Raw genomic sequence first — 23260 nt, forward strand, 5'->3', positions numbered from 1 at the left:
GCAGAGACGCACTACCATAGGAACCCTTTCATCTGGGCAAGTCAGGAGTACCGTAGGTCGTGCTACGAACATTTGCGTCCCAAGTGCTGAAGCGCAGTATGCGTGAGCGCTGACGTAGGCTTCTCTCCATAAGGGACGATCTTTGAAGATGCGCATAACGAGTAGCAGTGTTTAGTGCATGCTTGTTGATATCATCTTTGTGTGCGATTAGCGATGCGATGTGTTCAGGTAATATCCCCGAGAAGTTGGAATGGTGCTGCCTGGCGGTTGACGTCACGGCACGGATTCTTCGATACCAGCCGCGCGGCGCCTACATAATGATGCGCTCGCTTCATGCGCTGTTCCAACGTTTGCGTTCGCGTCTCGCTTGTCTCAAGCTGCAGATGAATGAAGAAAACAGAATTGGTAATGTTTCAGGTAAAACAGTAAAAAAATTTACTTTTGTTTCTGCAGAATCACACGCTAGGTCGTATAGCAATATGAAAGGAGTAAAAAGGTCTGTGTCATGTTGCTAACCCCAATGATGCATTCCATTCGTGGTCATGACAGTCGCATTCCAACGTGTGTGTGTGGGGGGGGGGAATCATCTCCTTGAACTGGTCATTTTTCTCTCTGCATAAAAAAATTTGGGGGGGGGGGGGTAAGGGCCTGATGAGCCATCTGCTGGTTACACCACTGCTTGGCCACGTCGTTGAGTGCGCCATAGTAAGTGTTCATTTCGACTTTCTGACGTTTGTGTTGATATCGTTGCTATCAGCGGTACTCCCACGTGAAACTCCTATTATCGTTTGTGACCCGGTGGTAGAACACTCCAGATTTTCACGAAAATGAGGGTGCGCGACTACATAACCCCTGACGACTGTTGAGAAGAAACTTGTACATGTATGACCCCAGTAAACGGAAATATCTCATTTCCGAAATCGTTTTGTGTGTGGCAGTATTATTTTGTTTGTTTGATGAATATGTTAAGTGAGTGCTTATGACAGCCATATTCATGTAATGTCCCCTGTGGGAGAAATCGCAGTTCTGTAAAATCGTTCATATTATTCCCAGATGCAGGCGTAACTTGCACGGTAAAGGGAAATGCATTTAGTGAATTGAAAATATCCCAATATCATTTCTGATACTTCGGCACGGGTACGCTCGAATCTTGGTGTGTATGCTTAGTTTTAATCACGTTAGTACCACTTAGCGTATTTTCTTAGCACCCATTTCGTGATGTACGCAATTGAAAAAATGACCATCTTCTCCAGCATCATCATTTTCACAATAAATCTTCCATTCGGACGGGAGATCTGCTTATCCTAAGCAAAATTATTGAAACGTCTTACAGCTTTAAAAAATTTTTCTTTAGTTGTGAAACCTTGCACCATGTATCCTTAGAAAATTGTGTCACAAAATCGAGGAATAATCACCAACGTATTTCTAAAGAGCGTGTACACGGTGGGCGCAGAAAAGGCAGCAAGCGCCGGTGAAGGAGGAGAATCCTTGCCGTGACGTCACATGGCCGCAACCGCAGTGACGTTGGCCACAACTATCTGTAGCCAAAAATAACTTTTGAAGGAACAAAGATGGATAAAAATTTTCAATAAGAAAGTTGCAGATCGGTTTGCAAAACATTCCATTAGATAGTTTTGAACTTCATATCTGTTAATTTGGTGTTTTTTTTTTTTTTTGATAACTAGGCATGCCGGCGAAATACAAGAAATACCACGTGACAACCCCACTGGCGCGCCTACGCACGCCGTGATTCTGGTGCCCTCTAACGTTCCGCGTATGAACGATGCGTTTCCCTCGCACCGGTTCATGAGACCCATAAGCAGTCACAGCGGTTATCGCTTTTGTGGCCGATAGCAAAACGTGTTCGTCGCAAAGCCACCATCATCGTTGCGGCCCTGTCGAGACAGCACGATCGGGCAAATGTTGTGGTCGTTCGTACGCGAAACGTTAGGGAGCGCATGAATCATCGTGCGCTTTGGCGCGTGAGCGGGTTGGTCACGTGGTATTTTTTAGTATTTCGCGGGCATCTGTAGTTATTAGAAAAACGCTTTTAATTACCATATATCAAGTCTGGAACTGTATAATCAGATGTTTTGCAAACTCATCTACAACTTCTTCATAGAAATAATTTATCCATCTTGGTTCCTCCAAAAGTTGCTAAGTAAATAGATCTAATTAAACAGTATTTTAAAACACAAAAAATAGTGACTACTTCCAGGCAACGGTCAGCAACTTGTATTTCGTCGTGTCGTAATTTCGTGTGTCGGCATATTTTCAAACTGGCTAAAGATCGCTGAGGCACCCTGTATAATATTCAGCCGCGGCACCTCCGCCATATCTGTGTAAGGGTGCCGCATATAATAATAATAATAATAATAATAATAATAATAATAATAATAATAATAATAATAATAATAATAATAATAACTGAAGAGAATGATACTAGCACGTCACCGCAGGGAGATAGAGACAGGGGGATATTAATATCAGCTTCTCAAGCTGTTTGTAGCAGCTTTTAACTTGGTCTCTGCCATTGTGTAACCATGTTTACAAAAGAAATAAAGAAATTATTAATCAACAAACAAGTTGCGTGAAACGGAGTCGTCATTGCGGTCGCCGCTGTAGGTGGCCGGCGCAAAGCAACTCGGTGTACCTCACTGTAGATAAATCTGCTCCTCCTCGCTACGTTTCATGCATGACTAACGCGTTTTCGTACAGGAAACTACGTGGTACCAAAAACAGTCAGAAGCGTGGCGTGTGAATGCTGCGCACCGTTGGCGGTAACCGCTCGTCCGTCGCCGATCTCAACATGCGTCGGCCGCGGGAGCAAAATCTGGCTGCAGCGCCACTATTATTCTCGCTACCGCCAAGCGGCCCGCCTTTCCGGCGGAGCTTTGAAACTGACTTAAGTAACGTTAGTAAACACTATGCAGTTCTTTTGCGTGCACAGGTGCGCAGTTTTCTGTTGCTTAGTCATGCTTAGTAAGCATCACAGTACACTTCTTTTTTTGTGTACGGCTTCTGTTGTTGTTGTTGTTGTTGTTGTTGTTGTTGTTGTTGTTGTTGTTGTTGTTGTTGTTGTTGTTGTTGTTGTTGTTGTTGTTGTTGTTGTTGTTGTTGTTGTTGTTGTTGTTGTTGTTGTTGTCGTCGTCGTCGTCGTCGTCGTCGTCGTCGTCGTCTCTAACATGGCTCATACCCACTCACGGGGATTGGCCAAGAGTTGGTGCTATGACTTCGCTCACGTTTTTGATGACTGAATTTTGCTAACCAACAGGGCAACGCACATAAGTTGAATAAAGTGCGAAAAATGCTTTTCATCCAATTCAGATCAGACATTCTTAAATTCATTTAGGTTCCAACCTAACGTTACCAAAGTTCAATGTTCAAACGATCAACGTTCAAAAAAAAGAATTTTTTTATTGCGATAGCAATCATATGGACAGTCTCGACTAGATTTCGCCGCCGGCGTCGACGTGGACGTCGGCATCGATGTCGTGCAGCGTTTATGTATACGTATCTATATATGAAAACGCAAGAAAAAAAGTCCTAGAAAAAAATGGCAGCATATCCACGGAGTAAATGATGGATAGTGGGGCGAAGCATCCGCCCGTCTATTCGTTCTTGTTTCCGTAAAATCATGCACGCGTCTGTGTGGCCGCCCGTGCGTCCATCCGCCCGTCCGTGCGTGCGTCTGTTCATGCGTCCGCACGTTCATCTGTGCGTCCGTTCCTGCTTTCGTCCATGCATCCGCTCCTGCGTCCGGTTATGCGTCCATCTGTTCGTGCAGCCATCTATGCGTCCGTCCATGCATCTGTCTGTGTGTCCGTTCGTCCACCTATTCAACACTTCAAATACCACCATCTCGCATATTTTCATCATATATTCCTCATATAGAAGCACCGCCATCCAGCGGATATTCCAAGGACTGAACGAGAGGAGGCACACGCACACTTTCTTACGGCTTGCCCTTCGTGTCTACTTCCCACCTTTAACCACCTTGAGTTCATGGTATATACTAGTTCACTGTATTCGTGGCACTGTGGCCCAACGCTCGCTAAACCTTTCTATAACCAAGGAGGTTACGCCCAGCGAGTACAACGTAGCAACCCTTTCTTGTCTTCTGTGCGTTGTTCAACAATAAAATATTCGCAGCGTGCGGGTTAACTAAAAGCCGAATTCTCCTGTCTCTCATTCCCCCTTAGCAGCAATTGGCATGTACATTGAGCGCTATCTTTTATTTTTCAACAACGCACAGAAGAAATCTCTCGCTGGCACCACCCTGGAGGTCAGAATGTTATGCTTGTTACACACTACTACAACTGCTACGAGGGATGAACAGGTGTCGCTATAAGGAGCTTCACCCCTAAAAAGACTCCGGCGCGCGGAATCAAACGTGGGACCTCTGCGTCGTTAATGCGAGATGTTAACCACTGAGCCTCCGAGAGGCACCTCCTTCAACTTTCAAACGACACGCTTTTCATATCTACCAGTTGCCGCTGTTGGCGGACATCTCAAAGGGGGGGGGGGGGGGTACCATCGTGTTTTCAGCATTATCAGCAAGATGGTGCAGTGAGCGTGCGGCGGCTCCCATTTCTCACTTGTACTTTGGCCCGCGTCGAGAATAACGGGGTGTACGCTCCATCGCGTGTTTTTATCTTGCAGTCGGGAGAATTGTACGTCTAGGCTAGCCTTTGGGTTTCGTCCAAACGATTTCATTGCAGGTACCGGGCGCACAAAGGTCACTGCAAGCGTTGCACAGCCTCCATTTGCGAAAAGGGCGCGCTTTTCAGACACAGCGAAGTAACAACTGAGACGCTTATTCGCGTTAATTTGTACCTGTCAGTACGTTGCGTGCGTCGTTTGTGCGTGAGAAACGCGGCGCACATTTCGATCTGCTTGCTGTTCTGCGCATGACCTTCCAATTTGTTGCTATCGCGTTCATTGCTCCGCCTTTGCGGCAAAGCTATGACTTTTTTTTAACCTTGATCTCGAAAATGCACCTCTACTCTTGTATCATATATATCGTTCCGACAAAACGGGTTTTTCTGAAAGTCTTTATTTCACCTTCTTGAACACCGATCATCGGACGACGTTTCACTTGTCCTTGGTCCGGCAGCCTTCGCTGTGTATTGGTCTTCCTTTGATCAGAAACGCTTTTCGTATGAAGAGTCCGTAAAAGCTAAAATGCCATTCGCTGACTTAGGCGAGACAGAGACGTACGAGGTAGGAAGCACGAACTGTTGCTATAAAATGCGCGTGTCAAACACCCAATTTGCCGGCCGCATGAAGACCACGAACCTTCCGCGAGCGGCCGCTCGCACAGGACTGCCTTCCTCCAATATTCAAGACGTATGCCCATGAGCTACAGAAATAGTTGTTATAATTGGTTTACTGAGCTAAAGCCTAATTGTTACCATGTGTGGAAGTAACTGTGAAACGAAAACGACATTTCTGACACGACGTCCAGTTTTACTCATTCTGCTGATATACATCGATGTTTGATGAATTACTGGCTCCAAATCCCTTCAAAGTACCCCCGACACCAAGACTGAAACCTCAAGATATTTGTATTGTTTGATAGCCCTGTACACGGCGGCACTTCATACCTATTGTTAGTACAGGATGTTAGTTTCAAGACATTCAATTCGTGTTTCAGGTTAGGCGTGAGTGCTCATTTGAGTTGGCGCATCTCGCGACGTCCCCATGTTTATCACATTGACCAAGGCCCCGTGTAGTGTTCCATGAGTGAGGCGAGTATCGTAGCGGCCCGTAAAATACCCCGTCTGGCACCCGGCGAGGACCATTGTTCATCAGCCCTCTCACTCGGTTGTTAGGCTGCTTAAAGGCACCCTGCAACACTTTCTGAACATGGACGGAAAACGGTGCCAATCAATAGTAGAGGCTCCCAAGAATACGCCGGCCAGATATTATAACGCAGCACGCTGCCTGCGATTCACAACAAATTATCAAAGTCAGCTGAAAAATTGCTTTTTCTTCTATAGACGAATCTCTTTCTCTTTCTGTTCTCTGACATAGGCAACTCAAGAACCACTCGTAGAAGGCCATCTACCCGCCATTGGCTGATTTGAACATGGCGCGCTAGGTAATTACAAGGATCGCCGCGGGAGGCCACGACCTGTCCATGCGTGTGCGCGATCGCTCTGAAAAAGCCGCGTATTCGAAGAAAAAAACAAGAAAAAGTCCTGAAGGCCACGAGGCGCACGTGACCTACTTTCTTGGCCCCTGCCATCTCTCTCTGTTTAGCTTCCAGCGCTTTCATTGGGACGAGAGAAGAGATAATGGGATTGCAGCGTCTGACAAATAATTGTAACTCCGCTCGTACTGGACGGATTCCTAAAATTTTCGCGTCGTTGAATTCGGGAGGCAATAAGTTCTCTCATGGAATCCATTTCGTGGTTACTTGGAAAAGTGTTTCTGGAAAAGTGCCCCTTTAAGGACACTTAGTCTTAGACACCCCTTTTGGGTCGCTAGTTGCGTTTGGTGAAAGCCGGGTGCTGTGAACCTGAAAGTGGTTCCTAATTAACACCGATAGCATAAATTATCCGATGCGGTAGAGCATGTACGAGTTATTTTTGAAATCACCAGACACAAAGCTACAAATATCAGTAAAAAAAGGACGCAAAATATTTCGCTGTCAGGGTTACCTTAAGAAATACCCGTAAGATGTGGAAAATACTTTTCAAATTTTAAATGGAAAGATTAAATTAAATCTCGTTGAAGAGCCCCCTCCCCTTCAACCTTTGTTATTGCCTTGGTGCTCAAGGGGTGGCATTGAGTGATTGCCGCCCCCTTGCTTAGGCGTGTTTGAGAGCCCTGCTAAAAAGATAAACATCCAGCTCAATCGTGCGCCCTCTTGAGTTGCAACTTTTTACAGAACAGCCTTCTTTAAAAGACCCTAAACCGCCCTGTGGTTCGAACTTCCTTTTAGTGTTTTCATCGTGTTTTTCGTCGCCAGTGACACCATTCTATCACCCCAAGTGGACGAAGCCGGATTACACTCTGAAGCCAGGAGTGACAGGAGTCCGCAGCGATGCCACAAAATTGCATGAAATGGCGACAACCTTTAGAAACAAGATTTTGAATGAGACACCTGTCTAAAGTTTAACGCGTGACTCACTAACCTTTATCAATTTTGTTGAGTTGGTCGTTTTTTACCCCCAACGAGCAGCATACTGTGAGATCGTCGAAGCTGACATTTGCGATATCTAGGATGTTTCATTTATGGTATGCTCACTTCATGATCTCTAAATCAAATAAAGGCTGGAGAGTGGCGTTTGTCATGCACAACCCTTAATCTTGTGAAGAATGCTTTTACTTATTGCTCATACTTTGAAGCTTCGAGGTGGTGCCGCCGTGGGGGTCTAGTTGTACAGTGGCACTCAGTGGCTAACCCAAAGGTCATGGGATCGAATCGCGGCTGCGGCGGCTGCATTTCCGGAGGAGGGAAAAATGCTTTAGGCTCGTGTACCTAGATTTAGGTACACGCTAAAAAACCCCAGGTGGATTTCCGGATCTCTCCACTACCGTGTCTCTCATAGTCATGTCGTGGTTGCTTCGAGGGGATCACATAACGTTGTGGTGAACGGGATAGTGCTTGCACTGCTAGAGTGACAATGTCGCACCCAGAAAAACCTTTCAATGTTTTAGTTTTTTGCCCGTATTTTTTCTATTACACTATTTCGGTTTTCACATAAACTGTTATGCTCCCTTTATGTAATGCCTACGTTGAACCCTTAGAATAAATAAATAAATAAATAACATAAATAAAGGATACCTGATGAATACGATGATGTCTCTTACCTTTCAGGACAATGGCCTGTGCAACACCCTAATATTCGATGTTGGGGAAGTCAATGAAGCAGACATAAGGCGCCTGGCACCTGTGTAAGTGTTCAAGGAATTAATTATTCCTCGGCTGACTGTACAAAAGTACAGCCCGTCTACGGTGTTTAGTTTAAAGCGAGGCTGTTCAAGCGAACCATGCGCTGTCTGTTCAGTGGCGCAATTCAGATAAAATGGTCATGTGAGCAAGACAGAGAGACAGAGTCTGATGAGGGGACAGTGTCACGTGATGGAGCTTCTGTGAGGTGGTCGATTCAAACAGCGGATTGAGAGGGGGCCGTGTGAAGCTTATGTGAGGAGGGTGATTGAAGCTTCTATAGGGGAGGGGGGCACCATTTTCTCTGAAATAGCGAGGGCAAACTGGGGGTGATAAGCAAAGGCTTGCTGTAGACTTGAAGGTGCGTTTACACTAGACAGACACGGCACTGACATGACCCTGACGAAAACACGAGGCTGACGCAAACCATCGGCCAACGAGTCACCCGCCGACGAAGTCGCCAGACCCCATGGTCACGCTAGGCTGCCGACGACGACAACGCCTCAAAAGACAGCATTTCACCGTAGTGTGTAACCTGATGAGAGACCAAAAACATCAGCAAAACGCATCCGCAAACCTGTCGTCAGCGTGTCTTCGGGAGATCGGCAGCTGAGCAAAAATTTGCCCCATGTCCTTGCTTCAAACGACCACGAAGCCAGCTGGCAACCTTGTGGGAGTTAACAATGCCCTTTCCCAGGCTTCCGAGGCATCTGAATAGGCAGCTCGAGCACCCAACGGAAGTCTTTTCTTCGCTTCCCTATTGTATCTAACCCCCATCTCTCGTTACCATAGATTATGGCGGAGGCTGCCCTGCGTAACTGGAGAGGGACAATGGCAGAGCAGGCAGCATGGCTGAAAATGAGGTGCAGCTGTGTAAGTTTAGTCAATGTCACTGCACGTGCCTCCAATGTGACTACATAATTGGCCAACGGAAGACTGTGACCCCGACAAGGTGGGGCGGAGTTTTCGAGAGAGCACCAGCGTATTTTTTGTGTCTTTTCAGTGTACATAGGCCGACGACAAGGGAAAAGATACTCCTAAAGACAGCCCGCTGACCAAAATAGGTGTTGTGTCTTTCTAGAGTAAACGCTTCTTAAGAAATAACGCATAAAAAACTCAGGAGCTGGACAAAATGAAAGAGAATGCTTGAAGTGACCAAATGAAAGGGTTCACAACTTCGCCTGCTGGCAGCTTTCACATATTTCATGATGTAGCTAAAAAATGTGAGTGGTTCTTAAGAAAAAGAAAGGAAGAGAAAAATGAGCCCCGTTATTGTCTGCTTCAGTGAGCGACACCGCCACAGAGCTCACAAGGGATGGGGGTGAGGAGGGATATAAAAGTTAGGAGTAAAGGTGTAGAAAAGAGGAAGAAGAAGCAACAACAAACTGAGGGGATAGGAGAGACAGGAAAGATGGAAGCACGGTCACTGGAGTCCGAGGACGGGGTACACTTGCGAGAGATGTTGTCGGCGTCTGTAGATGGCGTAGAGCAGGTCCGGTAAGTCAGAGCTACACTGTCGTCGAAGGTCGTCGGCGGCAGGAGGTGACGTAGGGCGAGCACAGTCGGCCAGAGCTACGCTGACGCCGAAGGTCGCAAGCGCGTGGAGCGCGCGGGTGCACAACCGGTCGGCACGGAATCCAGCAAGCGACTGCTAAAAAGTGTTATAGCAGTTTCGTACATGTTTCTGGTGCATCCAGAAACATGAGCGCAGCTATACGTGTCCTTCCTTATTTCTCCTTTTTTTATTCACTTTATTTATTTCTATTTATTCTCTTTTTTGTAACTCTTTTCTTATTATTTCTATCTTTTAAAGAAGCACTGATATCAAATTTACTCATGTCAAGATTTTGGCGTCAACGAGTAGCCATCGACCCCCTAATAGCAATTCGCGGCGCGAATTGCTACTAAGAACGAATGAGTATCTGTAATATTGATTAATATATTTGCTAATGAACGTGGTTCAAAATGGGTGGTAACCCCACCAAATTTTAGTGCTGACAGCGCTACCTTACGGCCACATCGAGGCCGCTGCACAGCTGATGCCCTTTTCACAAAAAACGGTGACGTCACACTGGCATTTCGTCTGCTAGGAGTGCACGTTGTCAGTCAGTCCAGCTGTGTCTCTGAAGATGTAGACGTGCCTCTGACGCCAACATCGTCGTCCTCACTGTCGTCCAAGGTGTACTGTCGTCGCAGTCAACATCGGCGAGTGATGATGACAGCGACTTGGAATTGGGTATCGCCACGATACTCAATGCTTGACAAGCTCCGCGTTAAATGAAATGTATTTATCAGTCCCGACCATACTGTCGGAGCTCAGGAACACCAAGTACGCACCTCATGTCGCGGATGTTCGTCGAGTGAATCGCTACTTTCAGCTGCAGAAGGGCACACGGTAGGAATAGCCCCGGCCTCGAGAAGAGGCCTCGTACTGCCAGTGAAACCCAACTGGTTCGTCAACACATGACTTACCCTGTAACAGCTCGCCGCAAAGTGAAGCGAGCAAATGCAGCTGTTCTTCACAGGCGTCCAGTCCCTCTGTCCAATGGTGCGTGCGAAGTCAACCCGCTGGCTGCGTTGAGGTTCGTGACTGGAAAGGCATGAAACGCCACGCATTTCCTGCTTTTTCGGCGCCTGAACGTGCAGGTTCTCACTACGCACCGGTTCTCCGACATTCTGGCACGTATTGTCGCTCTGAATGATCGTACTCACGCAGTGGAGCACAACGCAAATCAGTCGATGCGACACGATGAATCGCACGCACGCTTCAACATAGCAAGAAGAGCCACTAGTGAAAGCATGGCTGGGAGTCGGTTCCAAATACACTCGGAGATCGTCATCGTAATCGTTACCAGCGTATCGTCACTCAGGATGGTATTTGTGGCATGTATCACACCAAACACGTAGCACTAGTGTCGATGTCGCAGGGCAGTCTATTTTTTGTTTTTCCTCCTTAGCTTTTCTGCACTGTTTGATGTCGAAATAAAATAACTTCGACGCGACGAATGCCATTCCAATTTGGCCAAGAACTATGCATACCGAGTAATCAAATAATGGGCACATCTCGATCTTAAAATTGATGTCAGTGCTTCTTTAACGCGAAAGTATTTTGTACCGGGGTCCACCGAATGGGGCATATTTCCACGGCGTAAATTACGTAAGAATGCCCATGACTCGGGTAAAGAAAAAATCGTCGTCAATGGCAGAACAAACCCACGACATCTCGGCCCTTGGCAACTGATACTTGGCATGCCATTCACTGCGTCTTGGTCGCATATTCTCTAATTTTAAAAAAAAAACACCCTTTTTATATCACTTACTGACCTCTCAAAGTACTTGGTCAGCAAGGTGGCATCGGCGTCCGGGGGGGGGGGGGGGGAAGGGGCAGTAAAGCGAAATAACGCATAACGGCCATGGTACTTTTTTGTTCTGCGTCTTCCTTGCTTATGTATTTTCTGTATCTATCTTTCCTTGTATTTCTTTCCCTTATTTTTCTTTCTCTGCATTTCTTTCTCCTTAGTTCTTTCTCTTCCTTTCTCAGTATGCTTCCTTCTCTCTTGCTATTTTTTCTTTTTATTTGTCTCTCCATATTTGTTTTCTTAAGGCTGTCCGTTTTTTTTGTATTTCTCTTTCATTTTACGCCTTTTTTCTGTTTTTCTGTGTATTTATTTTCTTGATTTGTGATTTGTGCGAATTTTTTTCTTCCCCATTTCTTTCTATCACTTTCTTTTTCTTCTCTATCTTTTGCTTTGTTTTTAACTTTGCGTGTCTTATTTACTTTATTTATCTTTTTGTTTTTTCTGCTTTTCTACGCTTTCTTTCTGTCTGTTTCACGTGTTCGTTATTGTTTCACACTCCCACCTGCAGTGCATGGCAATGTGTCTTGCCCAACTTCTGCGCCCCATACCCAGCTGAAAAGTTTGCACGACCAAACGCATGTCGCCGATAGTATAGACAGCATCATTGTAAAGAGAATAGTGACAGCTCATGGCGGTTGCAATTTTTTTTTCTTTTTTGCGATAAAGCTACCGACAGCTTAAACACCTTTGCTATTAGAAAGCTTTTCCTGTCGGTCTGGGCCCAGCATAAAATCTTCAAATTTTATGTTTTTATGTTGGTACTCTACCTACGCCAAGTCGTTTCTTCCACCACTTTAATGCCTTCCCCCTTAAATAATTACAACTGCAATGCACTTAAAAACTACAAGGAATGTTCTGTAGATATTTTTGTTTGAAAATTACGTTGAAGTGCACCGAACAAACAGAAGAAAAAGCAGGCAGGACACCGCGTATTCTGTCTTGTGTTACTCGCCCGCTAGAAACGATGTATCTGTCTTATGTATCTTTTATTACAATAACAATTATATGACAATTCTCGGGGCTGAATTTTGCCGTTGGCGTCAACGCTGGCGTCGCCGTCAGTCACCATATATGTATACATTATATATATGAAAATCCAAAAAAGAAAAAAAAACAAAAAAGACTCCAGTGTTCGGAATCGAGGCTTGGGTCTTCTGAATAGTGAGTGTGACGCGTTAACCACTGAGCCACCAAGAAGCTTTTTTTGTATTGATTGAACCACCTAGAAGCACGTCCGCTGCTGATGGACATCTCGGGGGGAATTTTGTTTTCAGAATTGCCAGCGGCATTCAGCATCACCAGCATTACATCGCGTGGCGGCGCGCACTCTAATCTCCCACGCGTACTTTGCCCCTCTTAGAGGAGGGAAGCAACGCTCCCTCGCGCGCTCTTATCTCGTGTCGGGGAGGAGGGGAGGATCGTACGTCTTGACTGGTCTCGGGCTTTACCTGGAACGATTCTGTTGAAGTTACCGGGTGCACAAAGGTCACTGCAATCATTGTAGTCTCCGTTTGCGAAAAGCGCGCGCTTTTCAGACACAGTGAAGTAACAACTGAGACGCTTATTCGCGTGCATCTGTACCTCTGAGTACGTTTCGTGCGTCATTTGTGCGTGAGAAACGCGGGGCACGTTTCGATATGCTTTCCATTCTGCGCGAGACCTTCCAATTTGTTGCTGTTGCGTTCATTGCTTCGCCTTTGCGGCAGAGCTGGGACTTCTTTATGATTAATAAAACTTCAGTTGCGAGTGTAAGAGTGAGCGCTGTGTCGTCTACTCCTTTCAGTATGCGTTTTTCGGTGCGCTTCAACCAAACTTTCAAACATAAACGTAAACGAACTTGCCTGACTTGCCACCTGGCTGCAAGGCATCCCTCGGTTCCACTTATCAGAGGTTGTGCTTAACAAGGAAACGAATCCTTCATACGTCCCCCTCCTTTCGTTCGTCAGTGCTAGGTGTACACGATGGAACGTGTGAGAATGTGAAAGCAGACACAGTGCTCCGCAGTCCATAAGTGCGGCAGTTAACGCGTCTGTGTTTCTTTTCTTTTTCGCAGTCTGAAAGCCGCCACGTACATTCTTTACGCGCCCACACCCATGACAACGGAGGCACTCGCGAAGCTGCGCATGGCTCTTCTGCCCAACAACTTCCAGGCACTGCCTGGCTCGGTAAGAGTCTGTAGCGTGGGGGTGTGTTTTCATTCTCACGCAAAGGCCATGTCCTCGGATGACGGCCCTCCTCATTTAGTAATTTCTCTCTCTCTCCTTCTCTCTCATGTTGTGCGTGTGTGTTTGTGCGTGTGTGTGTGCGTGCCTTGCGAAGGCTTCGGCACCTGTTCCTGCTTCCATCATGGTCATCCTGACTACCTTTTGTACCTCATCACCTTTACCGAACTGGCGCTATGAAGTGTCCACTAAACTACACTCTTGAACGCGGATTGGTATATTTATATAAAAGAATTAACAAGTACAGTTGCACGTTGGAAAAATAATGGTCAAGCGCGACACTTCGGCGAAGCACCAGCGATTTTGAAGAGTGATGATTGATGATACACCCGAAGATTCTTTTCGTGTTTTCATAGATAGTTAGACAGTGGGAAAGTATTTGCTCGCGTCTTTCGGAAACCATGATGGAACGTCTGAGCGAAAGAAGTTGGTCGTGCGTGTGTAGATGGATGAGTAGACGGAATAAGGATTCATCTACGCATACACCCCTCTCAAAGGATTCCTGTGGAAACGCACAATAACTATGATTCGTCCGACACTGCTAACATGAATCAACTAAACAAAAGAGAGAGGGGGAGAGGTTTAAATACAGAAAAGCAGAGAGCTCGGCCTGAGTCATTGTATGGTCTAACCTACTACTCTACTTTGGGAGAGGAAACAGGGAAGTAAACGAGTGATGGATTACGTACCAGCACCATACGTGGAGGGAAAACGGAGAGGTTGTGCTGATTTACTGCATAATTTTCTACGTACCGCAAGTGGTCATCCAACTCACTAATTCATTCTGGGAGCATTGCCTTCTTAGTTTGCCTACACAGGATTCACCACGCGAAAAGCCCCGACGTCCTCTGAGATCGATTTGGTTTTGTTTGCACTTTTGTTCGCCTGATGAACGATCAACCAGTCAATTAAAGATAACTTAGCAGGCAACTATATATAGCCGTACGTTTAGCTTTAGAAATAAAATGTCGATGTTGGCCGAGTCCCTCTTTCGCTTCTGTTTTTTTTTTTAGATGCGGAGCATCTTATACTCGCGCCTTGTAGTGCGCCGTCCGCGTCGTCCGCGCCGTCCACACCGCTTCTCGAACATTCGACAGCTGACGCGCGCGCATGCGCCGTCGCGCCGTCGCCCACTCTTCCACCATCTGTGCATCCCTTCCTCCTCTACACACCGCGCGCGCTTCACTCCTCCACCATCTGTTCACCCTTCCTCCTCTACACACCGCGTTCGACATCTACAATTCTCCTGATTCTCCAGTGGACGCGCATGTGGCGTCGCGCTTCGAGAACATTCAACAGCTGACAGTGCATGCGCCGTCGTGCTGTATATATACTCAAGGTCGGCGCTCGCTCGCTCAGTTGCCGCTCGTCGGTTGGTTTGTACGGCGCGTCGACGTCCAAGGTCGCGGTGAAATGAATTCCAACGAATCCACAAACACAATGATCGACGTCCCTTCGACCAGCGCCGCCCTTTCGCATACGTGTGTACGTGTTCACTCATTTAACACCCGCTCCTACAACCACGTTAACCAATTTAGCCATCGACCCAAGTAAGTCGCAATTTAACACCCCATTTCACAACCACGTTAACCAATTTAGCCATCGACCCAAGTAAGTCGCACTTTAACACCCCGTTAACCAATTATATGGTCCGCATCCTCCTCAGTGTTCCCCCGAGGGAAGCTGCGGGCATTTTTTTTTTTTTTTTGTAGTCTGAGCGTCATCCGAAAGCCGCATTTACACTTCACCGAGAAATTGGAACTGTGGTACGCTTACGTACGTGCAGACCAAATTCCACCGGACTTACGTCACGAAAATGCGGTGGCGCTGTCTTGGTAGGCAAAAGACGCGCTGCCTACCACAGTTTCTGCTGGGTTTTCAATGGTGCATGTGGTGTTCTCAGTCAAGAAACGAGAAAAAAAACGGTATGCCGACGAGCTGCGTCACGGTTGGATGCGAGTCACGTCTCACAACTTAGTTTTGTTTGTTGGCGCACATCGCAGCCCTCAGCGCTTATGGCTTTCACAACGCTTATGGCGTCTCGCAACGTCGTTTTGTTGGCGCAAATCGCAGCCTTCAGTGCTTATGGCGGAAGTTACGTGTGGACGTCGCTATAATTTTACCCATAATGTCGGCTATACCTGTGTTTACAAACACCGTATAGCTATTGCTTTTACAGGAGTGGCGCAAGCACATTTGTGGCTTGCGCGTTCTTGGCTGCTAGCACCGCTTATAGCTCCAAGTATGATACGGGCAGCAAGATCATTTTATTCTCGCTGAATAACTTACTATCGCATTATTTAAGCGGATGATTTTCCGTTTTGGTTTCTGGGCGCCGAGTTGGGCTGTGACGTAGCAGTGTAGGTGACTTGTTCACGTCACCACATAAGAATGTGACGCACACCGTGTCGATTATCGTCTGTTCTCGCACACACGTGTCACACAGGCCCCTGCAAAACAAACGCGCCGACAGCTGCCATGGCTAGCTGGATCATTCGCGATGCTTTGCCGGTACGTACCAGGCGGAGCTCCGGGCGTCACTCACCTCACTGCCGCAGTCACCTAAGAAGAAGGGGAGTGCAAAGCAGCCCCACACATTAACATAATAGGGAGGGGCCGCTGTGACTCAGGGAAGGGAGGAGGGCAATGTCATCCCTGTTCATCCCCCCTGATGGGGAGACTTGCGCATGCCTACGCTCACTTCAGATCTGGTGTGACGTCACTACAACTTCCGTTACCCTTCTCGGTAGGTGGATGCACTTGCGATGGGCTTCGATCGGGGGAACGAGCATTTAGATATACTCTCGAAGTGAATTAAAATTATTTCTAAACGTTTGCTCTGTCCGACTATTGGTGTGGAGTGCCCTTACACGCAGAGGAAACCCCCGAGAGGCTTCTTATAGCCTCTATATTTGATGGCACCGCCTCTTTCAGTCTTTCGTTACCGCGCGGAAATGGTTGTTTTTTTTTTTTCATATGTCAGTGGAAGGTCGTTTTTGCCCGTTTGTAAAGTACTCAAGTGACTATTGCAGCATATTCAAGTTTGCACAATGAAATGCTATTTCAAAAAAATTATATGTTGCAGAGCAACAAAAATAATTTCAAATGATTCAATATGAGAAATGTGCAGTTTTTGGTCGTTAGCTGGAAAACAGTCCAATAAAAACACTATATATGCAGAAATATTCACAACAAGGAAAATTCAGAATATACGTTTTGTAGAGGAATGACCCAGGAACAGTATACAAAATAATGAATGTTGTACAAAATGTTTCTCTTCACATAGACGTAAAAAGTCAGAACCAAGGCGCTGCTTCGTTGCTCGTGCCATGCGGTGAAGCCATTGCACTGTTTTTCGGGGAGGCACAAGTGAACTCGTACACTTTTCTCAGTAAATTTTTGTTATGTTGCAGTAAGAATCTCCAGGTGTGTAGATGGATACTCGTGATGTGAATAATTCCTCCATAAACGACGTGCCAAATGAACTTCGTTATTTTATCTAGCGTCACCTGTTTCCACGAGCCACCTTACTTCGCATAGGTTGGCGTTCCAAAATATGCATCCAAGCATATTTCTTTGAATTTTCGAGCCAATTTATTTTTAAAAAAGACAATATCGCACGCAGTTATAGGACGTTTCTCACTACTCCGTAGTCGGGGCCAAGATGTGCTCCGGGGGCCTTGTCGTTAGGAGAAGGTCTGCAGCTGGCGCCAGCACTCCGCGGCCCCAGCAAAGTGTGGTCCTTGCACGTAACCAGAGTAGCCTTAATATTGTACGCAAAGGTCAGAAGCTATACGCACTTGCGGCGGAGGAGACAAAATGAGGTTGTAAACAAAAACAAACCCACGAACGGCTGCAGATGTCTCAGGCTGACGCGAAACACCGTCGCCATGAAACTTGAAGCTCAGATGCGGTCATCCTTGAACTCTAAGCTTGCCCTCACTTAATTCAGGGGGGATCTCAAGGCAGCTTGGAGCAGCACACGTGTTTTGTAGCGCTGGTGCGTACCCATGCGCGTGGGACGGCGACGTCGTAGCAGCGACTCACTACATGAGACCCTGTGTTTGATAAAACGTTGCAAGCAAAACCAGAGCTGCTGGAAACTGACATAGAAGGCCCCCTCGACACTTTAAACACGTGGCGGAGCTTCGTAACTATTTTTTGTAGAACAAATCTTTCCTGACTCTTAGGAACAGATCTCTATTGAATAGCTGGCATAAACTTCTGGCAATAACTACTGTGCAACATTGAGAAAATCGAAGCTGATAATTTAATTAAATATTTGACTTGCGAAGGTTCTTTTCTTTGGATAATTTTGATGTTACTTTAGCATAATCACGAGGGGCACGCACTTTTGTCAAGTTCTCCAACCAACTGCACTTTTCCAACAATTCACGCAGATTGGTCCGCTCAAATGCCTGTTAAAAACTACTTTGTTGCCTAAACAGGCGAATTCAAATTGATTCTGAAAGTTGAGGGGCTGGACTAACTACTAGAAAATGCTGCGTGCACGTAAAACATATCTAACATGCCAATATTGACGATCCAAAAGCGTGGATCAACTATGATGGAATCGAATAGGCGTGGTAACGAAAGAGTTAAGTCCGCAAGCCGTGACACGCACCATGCGACGGTGGTTTCACCGTCAGTGCCACGAGGGTGCAACCACGATTACTTTGCTGCTAAGTACGCGCTTTTACGTCGGTGTAATATGGCGCATAAGGCTTAGCTGATTATTGAACCATGCAACATAATCTCCGGCAGGCATGTGGGGCGCCCGCGTCAGCCAAACCACACTCTTCAACTTGAAGCTCTGAAAAACAATTCCTGCCACTATTCGTCTTCAGTTATAATAATTTTATATGTCTGCATGCGTTCGAAACATTTGAGTTCCCTCTGCTCGCCTACAGGCTGTTTGCTCCATCTCGTGACGTTCGGTATTGATCACCGTGGTTTCGCTATAGGAAAGAGCGCGTCTGAGACAGCTCCCTTATTTATCGGGTGCAGCGGCCGTGCTTCGCGAAAGCTCCCAACCTCAGCGCCAGCAGCCACGTGCCTCGACTATTGTGTTTGCATCACCAGGCAAAACACCTACGTAACCCTTTGCATATGGGCCCCACAATTATGTTAATTGCATGTAGTGGTGACCAATATGTCCTTGATTTTTGCCTTCATGAACTACGCAGCGATCATCTCAAGCGGGGAACGCAGAGAGGACGCTTGAGGCTGCCAAGAAAATCCAGAAAGTGTGCGTCATGTTCACTGTGGCGGCCATGAACGCGAGTGGCATCAGCAGCACAGGCGGAGGCCCGGATAGGCAGCCGGCCACAAGCGTCGCACCAACGCACCAATCTGAGGTGAAGACCTTTACGTTGTCAGAACGCGCTAAGCACGACACGATGGCGTAGGACTGTGCCCTCCTGTATAACGCGCTATTTGTAAATACTGTAATACATATATTTAGCATAATTTCACGTATTTCAATAAAGAAATTGCAACACTGTCACCTTCCCTCCGCATGCTTTGCATAACGTCGATTCGCATGTACGTGAGCTCTGCGGAAGTTTCTTTAATTATCAGACATTCATTGTGAACCTCGTGAGATTAAGGGTCAAGGTTGTGAAGTTAGTCTGCTGAACACAACCTTACGACGAAGCCGCTGTATACCACACAGAGTAACTTGAAGCCGAAAAAAATTGGCAGCATATCCACGGAGTGAATGATGGAGAGTGGGGCGAAGCATTCGTCCATCCATTCGTTCTTGCTTCCTTCCGTCTGTGCGACCGTCCATGCGTCCCTCCGCCCGTCCGTGCGTGCGCCCGTTCCTGCGTTTGTCCATGCATCCGCCCCTGCGTCCGTTCATGCGTCCTTTCATGCATCTGTCTGTGTGTCCGTTCGTCTATCTATTCAACACTCCAAGTACCACCATCTCGCATCTTTTCATCATATATTCCCAATATAGAAACACCGCCATCCAGTGGACATTCCAAGGACTAAACGAGAGGTGGCACACGCACACTTTCTAACAGCTTGCGCTTCGGGTCTACTTCCCACCTTTAACCACCTCGAGTTCATGGTATATACTAGTTCACTGTATTCATGGCACTGCGGCTCAACACTCGCTAAACCTTTCTAACACTAAGGTGCTTACACCCAGCGGGTATAACGTAGCAACCCTTTCCCTTCAGATAGTGCTCAATGTACATGCAATGGCTGCTAGTGGGGATCACAGCGTGCACGTTAACTAAAAGCCGAATGCTCCTGTCTCTCATACCCCATTATCAGCTATTGGCATGTACATTGAGCACTATTTTTTTTGTTGTTCAACAACGCACAGAAGGAATCTCTCACCGGCACCACCTTGGAGGTCAAAATGTTTGCAGGTCAAAGGCTAGTTACATACTACGCGGGACGAACGGGTGCCGCTATAAAGAGCTTCGCCCCCAAAAACGACACTTAGGCAAATTTGTGTGCGGGAGGGTAATGGGGGGTGTTACTTACTCCGAGCGACGGAGACAGATCGGCTCGTTTGATCTCTCCTTTCGTTGCCCTTGCTCCCGCGCTATCACCCTCGGGTAGAACGTTTGCTGCGCTGGGGATCTTATTTATTTTTTGAAGTTATAGGGGACATGACGGCAACGGCAAGATCCTTCGAAATTGTTCATTTAGTGGCTAACGCAATGCAAAGAACACGGGTTCTAGGAAAAGTGAGCAAATTCGGCGTCGTCTTACATCAAACTAAGCCGCATTCATTGAACCAGCGCTGTTTGAAATATGGTGTACAAAATAACCAACATGGTCCCAACCAGCCTGTTTCATTTGTGTCCTAGTTGCTTTGGTATCATGTTCTGCAATTAGTTTTTTTGTGGGGTGAGTTGGCACTCACTGACGGATGTGATGTTGTAGGGCAAAACTCAAACAAAATAGGCCACCTTTTCTTCTCATTTACACATCTTGATGTTCCTTCTAAAGTTTAGCACTAGAGTATCAAGTCACTTCTTCACTCCAAGGTGGTGTATTTGAAATATAAGACAAAGTAAATGAGGATATTGGGCACGGATCTATTGTTTGAAGAAGTAGTAGTCATCTGAAACGGCGTGGCATAAAACCGTCTCGGAAAAAGACAAGCTGGAGCAGTTTTGAAGGCCTTCAATAGATGCTGAACTAGAAATCGTGGCCTAGAGTCCGAAATAGTGCCCTTTTTTTTAGGAATGACCACTCCCTACTCATGTCTAGTCATCGCAATTACATACGTCCATGCAACGAAGTACGGCACCGGTGGATGCACGTGGTGCTAGTTCAATCGCAAAAAAATTGTCATGTCGTTCATTCGCAGCGTTTCATATTGCTTTTACGAGCTGATTCAAGTCATAATGGAACGTTCTAAGCTATAAGAACTAAATATAAGAACCAAATGAATTTTTGTTCTCAAATATTGACGACAGCGGGCTATACACATTTTAGCCGCAATATAGATTTTAAATATACTGGACAAGAGCTCACTGGAAAAAGCGAGTTTTGCTCAGTCTCAGCTAAAGATCACCCAACCACTCTAGATAGAAGAAAAGGTACAACTTCACGGGTCAGTCTTCATAAGTGTACCGCATTTTGTTTTAATTTTGTATGTCAACGGTTCAGTTATAAAAATCGGCAAAGGTGAGGAAGAGGTTCATGTCGAGGATACCGTTTGACAGTATACGTGCGTTTCGCTGAAGCACCAGCTGAAAAAGAGAAAATTAGCTTGCGTGTTCTTAAGTGATTTCATTGATATGCGCACAATGCAGGTGTGCCAAGTGTCGGGCCTGCAGTACGACAGGCCTTCCATGTCTTACTACCGGAAGGGTAGCGACCTGATAAGCCTCGACACCAACAAAACAATAGTCAAAAAGGTTTGTTGCCAGATTCATATCAATTTTCAGTATTAGACTGGGGTACACATTTACCCACAATGTTTTCGCTTGAGTTGGACGGACAAGTGTAACTCCGCTTGAAATGTGCAGTTAATTTCCCATTCGGAGTGAATCGATTATTTATTACGAGTTTTCATTGACATCTCAAAAGCATCTTTATCGCATACCATTAACTATGACGTGATAAAGTCACGAGGAGTCAACTGTAGCGCTGCATTAGTGACGGTGCCCACCTGCTGACCCGCAGGTAGCGAATTCGGCCCCAGTCGCAGTGGTAACATTTCGATGGAGATTGAATGTTAGAGGCTCAGGTATTGTGCGATGTCACTGCACGTTAACGAACAGCAGCTGATGGTCGAAATTCTTGAAGCTCTATGCAGCAGTGAGGCTCATAATAACGTCTTGATTGTGGCACACAAAACATCGGATGTTGTTATTATGGGCCATGGAAGAAAAAGTACAACCACGATAAGAGAATTCACTGGTGCTTGTAATTACATTGAGTCTAAATTTGAGTGTGCTTGCTGTGTGTGTGTAAAACGTTGGAGTTTCACTTACTTTCCCAGTGTACGTACACCCCAGTAAAGCTTCGCAAACTCGTGTCTTTTATATTTCTAACATGTACTTCTCCTTTAATATGTGTTCGAACTGTTGATGTGCCTGTTTTAGGCTGTAGTTGCATGTAACAACCGTATAACTGACAAGCACTTCGTACGCATATTTGGGAACATGCACATTAAGATTCTGTACATGATGCATGCAGGTAGCATGCAGGTAGCGTGCACGTCATGACTTTTAACTCTTAATTGCAGGTGAAGACAGTCCTGAGGAAGTACATAGACGTCTGCATAGGCGTCTACGACGTACAGTTCGACGACTGCAATGACAAGGTTCTCGTTCTGACATCCTCTATTCTCGCGGCCTTCAACAAAGAGCTTCGTCGTCGCTGAAAAACCAAAATACCATTATCTCACCATGTTTCTCGATGGTGCTAGCTAGGATGCTGCGTACATTAAAATATTTGTATTTCTCCGGGTATAAATATCTGCCGCGAAAAAAAAAATACCTGGAAGTCGGTAGAGTGCTCAGGTACAGATGATCCCCAACACTTAACCTTCGTCCAGGACACTATACGCTGTATGGTATGGGACCACCTGAAACGCAGCATGCAATAAAAAAACGAAAAAGCACTCGAGAACACCTTGGATTATGCTAGCCAAGCTGCAACCAAGTAACATACAGACCTATTTAACTCTACAGAACAGTGGTGTTTGATTTCAGTTGACCAGGTAGGGGACAACAAAAGGTGCCTGTAATTCTTCGCTTTTAAGCCTATTATTCCCCAACCAGGAACCATAGGCCGGCAAACTCACTCACGAGTCTACTCACCCGAGCCGTGATTCAAAGTCTGAGTGAGCAGAAGTGAGTAATGTTTTGTTGAGTTGTAGACCGGGTTAGTCCGGCTGAAAAAAAAATTGTGAAAAGAAATTGTGAATTGTGAGTCCGAGCGAGTCCAAAGGGCAATATATCTATCATAAATGAGTCTGAGTCAGCCCTCCAGTTTCCGGCATCCTATGCCACGAAAACTAGCTCTATAGGTGGCCAGAATACTGCGGAGCACATGATCAAAATGGCACTCACCCTACTACGTAGCAAACGATGTGTATAGGAATGTGTGATCTCGCCGAATTTTAACTGGATCGTCAACCTCGAACATGTACCTCGTGACCAGATTGAGGTGAAAGACAAGTCACTTTCGTGCGCATACTGCATTTACAGAAACGCGCGCTGAAAGCGATTTATTACAATGATGGAGTGAACATTGACAAAAACCCCTTTTTTTTCTGGTATACACGTGATATGTATTAA

At 46.2% G+C, this 23260-nt stretch overlaps 1 protein-coding gene across 1 annotated transcript in view; it reads left to right on the top strand.

Annotated features, from left to right (window-relative positions):
• Window positions 1-22341, top strand: part of LOC142786517 (uncharacterized) — a 52884-nt gene extending 30543 nt beyond the window's left edge. Inside the window, exons 5-9 of the mRNA XM_075884244.1 lie at window positions 7829-7905; window positions 13313-13424; window positions 18668-18838; window positions 21266-21370; window positions 22204-22341. Of these exons, the coding sequence (XP_075740359.1) occupies window positions 7829-7905; window positions 13313-13424; window positions 18668-18838; window positions 21266-21370; window positions 22204-22341 (603 nt within the window). The remainder of the gene's footprint in view (window positions 1-7828; window positions 7906-13312; window positions 13425-18667; window positions 18839-21265; window positions 21371-22203) is intronic.
• The last annotated feature ends 919 nt before the right edge of the window (window positions 22342-23260 follow it).

Source organism: Rhipicephalus microplus, unplaced genomic scaffold, assembly GCF_043290135.1.
Source record: "Rhipicephalus microplus isolate Deutch F79 unplaced genomic scaffold, USDA_Rmic scaffold_24, whole genome shotgun sequence".
NCBI lineage: Eukaryota > Metazoa > Arthropoda > Arachnida > Ixodida > Ixodidae > Rhipicephalus > Rhipicephalus microplus.